Source organism: Chrysochloris asiatica, unplaced genomic scaffold (assembly GCF_000296735.1).
Source record: "Chrysochloris asiatica unplaced genomic scaffold, ChrAsi1.0 scaffold00007, whole genome shotgun sequence".
Classification (NCBI taxonomy): Eukaryota; Metazoa; Chordata; class Mammalia; order Afrosoricida; family Chrysochloridae; genus Chrysochloris; species Chrysochloris asiatica.
The window spans coordinates 10275724-10284522 of NW_006408525.1; the positions used below are offsets into that span (position 1 = coordinate 10275724).

The following is an 8799-nucleotide window of genomic DNA, read 5'->3' on the forward strand; positions in this document are numbered from 1 at the left end:
GCCTCATCTTTCTCCCGCAGAGCAGCTGGTAGTTTCGAACTGCTGACCTTGCGGTTCGCAGCCCGATTCGTAACCACTATGCTACCAGAGCTCCTTTTATCATGTATATGTTTACAATTAAATTTTTTTTATTAATCTCAACAATATATGTGAATATTTCTTTATAATATTTATATATGAATGTGTGTATATATATACATAACACTCATGCTAGTCTCACTAGGAATATTTCAATATTTCTTTAGTCAAGGTATACAAATTCTTTATCCATATTTCATATAATCACACATCTACTTAAAAATTCCATTTTTTGCTAGTTTCTTGTCAAACTTTTTTTTTTTAACCTTCTAATATAATTAAGGGAAGCACTGTGGCTCTGTAAGATAAGCACTGTACTGCTAACAAGGTTGACAGCCTGAGCCTATCAGTCACTTAGCAAGAGAAAAAAGAGGCTTTCTGCTCCCATAAAGATTTACAGCCTCAGAAAATCAATGCTGGGTCACTATGAGTCAGAGTCAACTCAATGGTACTTAACAACAACAATAAAACTATGAAGTCTTTGGGTGGTATGCACTCACTACTAACCAAAACGTTGGTAGTTTGAGAATACCCAGAAACATCTCAAAAGAAAGGTCTGGTGATAAATTTTTTAAAAACTAGCTGCTGAAAACACTATAGAGCACAGTTTCATTCTGACATGGGGTTGCCATGAGTTGGAACTGACTTCACAGCAACTGACTGGTTAATGTAACTATAGGTGGAAAAAGTGAGGGTGTTTAAGATTCATTATTTGCTTATGCTTGCATTATTAATATTATGTACAGCCTATGATTTCTTTGCAGGAGTCTTAAAGCTAACTGTCCATTTTTGAGAAATAATTTTGTTTAAACCATGTAATATAATCCATGAATTCCTTTAATCGGGCATAGGTAATCTGCCATACTGTGCAATATGCTTCAAATTGGAAGGAAGGTGCTACTGTCAACACTACTGAGATTTGAAACTTGCACTCTTTCAAGACACCTCATTTGCTATGCTGTTGTTGCTGTTGTTAAGTGCCGCCAAGTCAGTTGTGACACATAGTGATCTTGTATAGGGTTTCCAAGGAGCATTTGGTGGGTTGGAACCACCAACCTTCCAGTTAGCAGTACAGTGCTAATCCTACAGCGCCACACCAGGACTCCTTTTCTACTATACTTCACACATAATCAGTTATACAGAACAAGTCACCTATCTCAATCAATGGATCAGATATTAACAACACTTAATTTCACATTTTTATATAAATAAATAGGTTTCAATATTTTCCACCTCAGTAAGTTCTTTTGGGCATAATCTCACTTTGAAGACCACCAGTCTAATGAAAGAGATATAAATATTTGTTGACAAAAAATAATGAAATAAGTGTTACAAGAGGAAGAAACATAAGGTATTCAAGAAGAGCTCATGAAAAGGACATCTACTTCATTGTGAGGATGCGGATGGGAATAGAAGACTTCCTAAAGAAAGTATGCTGAATGGAGACCTAAAGAATGGGTAAAGATGGGGGAGAAGAGGGTGGTATTCTAAGAAGAAAAAATAAATTATTATACACAAAAGCACAGAGACCAAAGCACACTCAAATTAGTGTATGAATAATCTAACACAGCTGAAGTACAGTCTCTATAGGTTAGAGAGAAGATGAGGTAACTAGACCATAACTCAGAAATGAGGCTGATGTGGTAGGATTACAAAGTGTTATTTGACTTTTATGTGGAGCACATGTAAAGATAGGCATTAAAGGATAAAAATGATTAAGCAGTGGGTGACAATAAAATAATCTATACAATGTAGATACTAGAAGAATCACTTTGACTATACTATGGCAAATATATTGGAGAAGGGCAAGGCTGACAAACGATGATAGAGGGAATGGACAGTAGGAACAGAGAAAAAGAGACATTTGTGAGTTAGTTGTTGTTGTTATTAACTATTATTGAGTCAGCCCTCAACGCATGGTGATACTATGTGTTACAGAGAACTCCTCCACAGGGTTTTCAAGGCCATACTCTTTACGGTAGCATTTTGCCATGAGTCAGTGGCTGAATTCGAAACACCAACATTTAGTTAAGGAGCCTATCACAAACACTTGTGCCACCCTGGGATATAGTTACAAGGCAGAATTAATAAAACGTGTTGCCTAAATGTGAATAGTGAAAGTAGGAATAGTTAGGATGGATTCACCAAAAAGAAAAACAGGTTTTGCTTTTGTTTGCTTTGCTGCTGCTATGTACCATCAAGTTGGTTCCAACTCGTAGTGACCCTGTATAGAGTTTGCAAAGCTGTAAATCTTCCTCCCATGGAGTGGATAGTAACCCACTATGCTACCAGGGCTCCTTGTTTACTTTGGAGGAGGTAAAAGGGGCTTGGAAATTTTAATTTAAAGAGACATCAGGTGGAGCTGTTCAATTGGAAATCAAAGCAGGGATGAGGATAGAGATGGGATGCATTAGCATAAAAGAAGTCATGGGAGAGATTGATATTAACTAGGGACAAATAAGTCAACCAGACTCAGAAAGCAGCCAAAAACAGGACACTAAGATTAAAGGGGAAGACAGAGTATTAAAAGCTCACAGGGCAGTCGCAGCAGCAGCCTGAGAATAGGTGAGAAACTGAAAAGAGAAGTTAATAGTGAATGGTGTTTGTTCTTTTGTTTGTATGAGTTTTTGGTACTCTGTATAACATATATTTATTACTTTTTAATAAAAAACGTATAATTTTTAATGAGAATACTAAGTATTAATCCATAGTGAGACAAAGTTTAACGATTTTCTGACCTATCAAAAGTCATTAATGATTCATATTCCCGTTAAATGTAACTCAATACTCAATATAGCTTATTTTTAGTGTCTATAACCAATGACTTTTTGGTTATAGACACTAATACTTGTTATATTTAGTTACATTTTAAAAGGAATGTGAATCACTGACTTTGGGATAGATAGGAAAATCATTAAATTTTGTCTCACTTTTACTTATATAAATGGACTAATACATGGATGTGAGTTTCCCAATTCATTTTTAAAGTGCCCATCCTCATTACTATTGCAAACCATCTGGAACTACTTAACATTGCCAGGTTGCTGGGATTACTGTTTCCCCCTCGGGAAGTCCAACTCAGACTTAATGAATAACTGAGGAAACAGGTGCTCTGGAAATGTGATGATACATCACATTTGAAATGTGGTGGTGGTTATGTGCCATAGAGTCAATCCCAACTCATAGTGACCTTATATACAGGTTCCAACACTGTAAATCTTTACGGGAGCAGAAAGCCTCATCTTTCTCCCAAGGAATAGCAGGTAGTTTCAAACTGCTGACTTTGAGGTTAGCAGCCAGATTTGTAACCACTACACTACCAGAGCTCCTTCTGATGATATGTAGTATTAATAAATACTTCAGAATATTTGTTTCTTCTGAATTAAAACAAATTTTTGAAATTGACTCAAAGACAACGAGTATAGTATGGAAAATCAAATACATAGTATTTGTAGCCTAAACAAGTAATCTTATATTAATATCTGCTATAGGATCAGTTATAATTTGTTTCTCATTTGCAAATCATTTCAATGCAACATTTCCCCTCTATCTTCCAAAGAGGTTATTTCATTAACTCCAGAAATCCTAACATTATATACTAAGAAAACACTTAAGGAGAATTTAAATTTACAGAAAGGAATAAAACATAGATCTTTTTTTCTTTTCTTTTTTAGCTACTGAAGGTTCCAAATCATAGACTGCAGTCTAATAACTAAGCATTCAGTAAAATTGTTCTAACATATTGCATGCATTTATCTCTGAATTGTGAGGGTTAATATATTTAAATAAAATTGTTTAAACAGTCCTAAAAAGTTATTTATAATCCACAACAGATGTCTTTCTCTTCTAAGGGAATTTTGCCATTTTCAGATTATTATTTTTCTTTTAAAATGTTGTATGTTGTTTTAATCTAGTGTCACAAAGAAATAACTAAGTAGATATTTTCTACTTTGAAAGCTAAAGTGAAAATTTTATCCCAAAATTTGTTCTGAAAGACATTGAAGTTGCTAATTATAACCCTATATTTTGTTCATTTAAACCTTGATCCTTTACTTATCTAAGTACAGGTATACCTCATCTTATTGTACTTGGCTTTATTCAATTCAAAGTGCAGTTTTTACAAATTGATGGTTTACACAACCCAGCATGAGCAAGCCTATCTGTACCATTTTTCCAACAGCATGAGCTCACTTCATGTCTCTTTGACACATTTTGGTAATTCTTGCAATATTTCACTTTTTTTCATAATGCTACCGTACATAGAGTCCCGGTATAGTGCTGTACAAACCCACCAGCCACTCCTTGGAAATCCTATACAGGGTCACTATGAGTCGGAATTGACTTAATGGTATACTTAACAAAAACACTGCACACTTAATAAACTATAGTATAGTGTAAATATAACTTTTATATACACTAGGAAACCAAAAAATATGTATGGCTCACTTTACTGTGAAACTTGCTTTACTGCAGTGGTCTGGAACCAAACAAGGATATCTACGAAATATGCCTGTAACTGCTAATCTCAAATTAATCCTAAACTTTAAGCATACCAAAATGAAGAATAATACACATGTCTGCTGTTCCTATTCTAAAACTCTTTTGAGAGAAGCAAAATGTTGAGAAAAATGAAATTTATAATACTTCTTTAAAATATATCAACTAGTATATACATAAATTAGTATTGAGAAGATAAACTCTTATTCTTACTCTTCAAAGAACCTCAGTCTACTATCATCTATATACTGCGTATTTCTAAAATATTGCGTTTGTAAAGTTGGTAGGTATGTGTGTATATACAATTGAGAGAAAAAGGCAAGAGAGACAGGAAATTGGTATTAAATACAGTGTTATTTTCTTTTTTCTTTAATACTTATTGACTATCCAATAGGTAACATTGTAGTTTAGGTAACTTCAATTAAGAGGTTTTGGCACCATTTGACAGGCTTCACAGAGATTTTAAAGACTATTATGAATTTCCCCAAATAAACAGGGGAGAGGGACTTTGAAGGAAAACAAAAATCCTCACCTTTCCCCAAAAAGCAACTCCAACTTATTCCTAATCAGAATTATTTTTACGTATTTCCTAGTTAACTGAAGAAACCATGATTTCAAATATGCCACTAATGTTTTATGGTTGGCAGATTATATTGAAATATGTTGAAACCATTTCTTAGTCTATAATCATAGTCTTCGCATCTGTAAATGAAGTGCTTGGGCAAAGACATAATGTATATCCCTACTGTGTCTTTCAGAGTCCTGGTGTGGCGGTGTGGCACTAGGGGGCTAATATGCTGGACTGCAAAGTCGTCTGAACTGCAAAGTTGGCAGTTCAAGCTTATCAGCCATTCCTCAGAAACCCTATGCAGGGTCGCTATGTATCGGCACCAACTATTTGACACTTAACAACAACAATATTGTGTTTTCCAATACTGATTCTTGTACATAAGTCATATGGTTTTTTGTTATTAAATTATGAGGTGATTGTGGGATTTTTCCCTTTAATCGGTTCCGGGCCTTAAAGATACCATATGTAAACAAGCCTATCATTTCACAGTTGCTAAAAATCGATTTATCACTTCTGCACACAGTATTTTGTTCTGTTGTGCATAGGGTACCTATGAATCGGCATCGACTCAATGGCACCTAACCAACAACAAAACACACAGTATAAACGAAGTCTGATTTAAAGTGAAATAATGTTTTCCAAATTTAAGTAAATCTTCCTAGTTTTACTTCAAATCCTAACTTCGTACTCAATGACTGTTAGCTGTTGTCAGGTGCCATGAAGTAGATTCTGACTCATAGTGACCCCATGTACAACAAGACTAAGCACTGCCCAGTCCTGCGTCATTCACAGGAGGGTTGCTATGCTTCAGCCTATTGTTGTAGCCACTATGTCACTCCATCTTGGTAAGGGTCTTCCCCTTTTTTGCTGATCCTCTCTGCCAAGCATGATGTCCTTCTCAATTAGATGTCCAGTTTTCATTTGAATACTTTTTCTAGTCTATACATGTATCAACACTAATCTTGCTTCCCTCCCATTTGGAAAAATACATCTACTTACCAACATCTTTCCACAAGTTTCACTTTTTAAAACCTCCTTAAATGGTAAATGTTCAGGACTATTCTAAACTAAGCATTCTCTTTGTTTGGGCTTTCTCCAATATTTAAATGTATCATTATTTTTGCAACTCTATTTGTAAAGGTAAGAATTGACTGTCAAAATACAACCAGTCTGAGGCTAGGAAAATTCCTTTGTTCTGGTAACATTTCCCATTTAAAGTGGAAAGTTTTAAAAATGCATTTACATAGTGTAAAACATGACACTTTATAAGCCCTTGTCTATACTAGTTTTCAGTAACTGTTAAGAAATACTTTAATAATTAATACTGTGTATCTCTGGGTGGCTCTATTACACTTTATTTTTCACATTTTTCAAAAAAGCAAGTATTACCTTGCAAAAAAGCAAGCAGGTAATCAAGGAACCCTGGTAGCAAAGCGGGTTATGTATTGGGCTGTTAACAGCAAGATCAGCAGTTCAAATGCACCAGCAGCTCCAAAAGAGAGCCAAGCTTTCTGCTCCAATAAAGATTTATAGCCTCAGAAACCCTATAGAGGTTTTCTATGAATCGGAACCAACTACACAGCACACCCCCACTATCACCTTGGTAATCAAACAGTATATTAAATTAAATTTTAATTGCTTGTAAAGTTGGGCTATGCACACAGTCCACTTCGAAAGCAAATGTCTTAAATGCTTTTTCTGTACTGCTGCTTTGAAAGGAATGAATTATTTGATTGGGTGTCTCTTAGCTGACTGAAAACAAAACAGCTTTAACTTCTAGGCCTTATTTTAGTTAGCCGTTTGCAAAAAATCAAGAATTGAGCTTAAATTTAATTGCAGTCAGTCGTTCAGTAGTAAACTTTTTTTTGGGGGGGGAGAGGGGGCAGAGTAACACCTTTCATTACAACTATCAGTTGAATGGCAAAGGACTCCCAATGTGTTCACAGACTAGTTGGGATGTTCCTCTGTCATTATTTCAGAATTCCATTTGGAAAAAAACGCAACTGTAAACCGTTTCTATTTCAAGCCCATAAAAAACCAGAACTGGGATGAAAGGCAAAGCCTTGACCTTTCTATTTTAGACTTTGATCAGTGTAGCTAAGCCATCTGCTTTCTCTCCCCCGACCCCATCTACTTAATGAACTGCAAATACTGCACATAATTGCAATTTTATCAAAGCAGCCTGACTTTTCCACTTTAATCAATTATGACTTTCATCTGAAGGCTGGCTCAGGCAACATGGTGCTTACCCTTCCCTCACAATTCCTCCCCCACTCAATTATCAAATTTCTTTAAACTAAGATACTCGGCTCCCGCGTATTAAGCAACCTAAAGAGTTTTCACTTCCAACATGGAGCGTGACCGAATCTATGCCGGTGTCTCCGATCTGGAAGCCCTGCCGGTATTATCACCGTAGTGGCGGTTACGCAGAGGCATCTGAGCTCAGCCTAGGAAGGAGCCGCGTCCCTCTACCGCCGAACAACAAGGGACCCCGACAGGGCAAAGAGACCCGGGTGGGAGGCATCCTCCCGGAGGAGGAGAAAGGACCTTTCACGGCAGGAAGGGGAAAGGGTGTGTGAGGGGGCGCGCGAGGGAACCCCAGGGGCCGCGCCGGCCGGCAGGAGGCGCGGGGGCCGAGCGTCGCCGATTGCCCGGGGCCCCCCGCAGGGGCGCTCTCCGCGGCGGCAAGGGGTGGCAAAGGCAGCAGTTTAGGGGCCGGGAGTCGCGTCCGCGGCCAGCGAGGCGGGAACCGCGGGCCCACCCCAGCCGAGCCCCGCTACTTAACTATTTGTAGAGCTGCTGCAGGCACAGGTCCAGGCTCTCGCCCTCCACCTCCTCGCGGGTGATGCGCTCCGACAGGGGCCGCGGGAGCGGAGGAAGCGGCGGCAGCTGGGGTTGCGGCGGCGGCGGCGGCGGCTGCACGGCCGACTGCCCCGGGGCGGCCACCGCCTCCTCCTCGTCGCCCTCCGCCGCCGCCGCCGCCGCCGCCGCCTCCTCCTCCACCACCTCCTCCTCGGTCTCCGGGTCTTGCTCGGGCTCCTGCTCCCCTTCTTCAGTCGCGGCCAGAGTCGCCACCTCCTCACCAGGTTCTTCGACCAAAACCTCGCTCGCCTCAGCCGCTACCAGTTCGGGCTCGGGCTCAGGCTCTGACTCGGGTTCAGGTTCTGGCTCCGGCTCGCCGCCGCCACACGGCCCGCGAAACTCGCCCAGGAATAGCTCCAGGAAGCGCCGGTAAGTTTTCTCCTCAGGGCTGCAGCCGGCCATTGCTGCTCATGCCCCGGGGGCGACCGGGAGGGAAGAGAGAGGAAACCTAGCAAGGGGAGGGGGCTGTTCTCTAGCCCCTGGTTTCCCGCAAGGACGGTTAACGGCCGGACCGGCACGAGCGATCAGCACTAGGTTGCCTGGAGAGGGCTCCCGCAGGCGTGCGCGCCACCGAGCGTGGACGTGCGCGACCCAGCATCGGGGGCGGAGCGTGCCGGCCCCCCACCCCCCCCGCACCGCCCCTCACAAGTCTGGAGGGAAAGTTGGTGGCGGGCGCGCGCAGGGTCCAGTGGCGGCCCACCCTCTAGCCCCACTGAGAGCTCTGCCCACGCTGCCTAGAGACTGTCGTCATGGTAACTGTCTTTAATTAAGCATATCAGGGTCCTTCCCGT

General features: G+C 40.4%; 1 protein-coding gene across 1 annotated transcript in view; it reads right to left on the reverse strand.

The window, feature by feature from the left end:
* The window catches only part of PPM1E (protein phosphatase, Mg2+/Mn2+ dependent, 1E), a 264999-nt gene extending 256459 nt beyond the window's left edge, over positions 1-8540 (reverse strand). Inside the window, exon 1 of the mRNA XM_006832382.1 lies at positions 7932-8540. Within this exon, the coding sequence (XP_006832445.1) occupies positions 7932-8410 (479 nt within the window). The 5' untranslated portion in view covers positions 8411-8540. The remainder of the gene's footprint in view (positions 1-7931) is intronic.
* Positions 8541-8799: the final 259 nt, after the last annotated feature.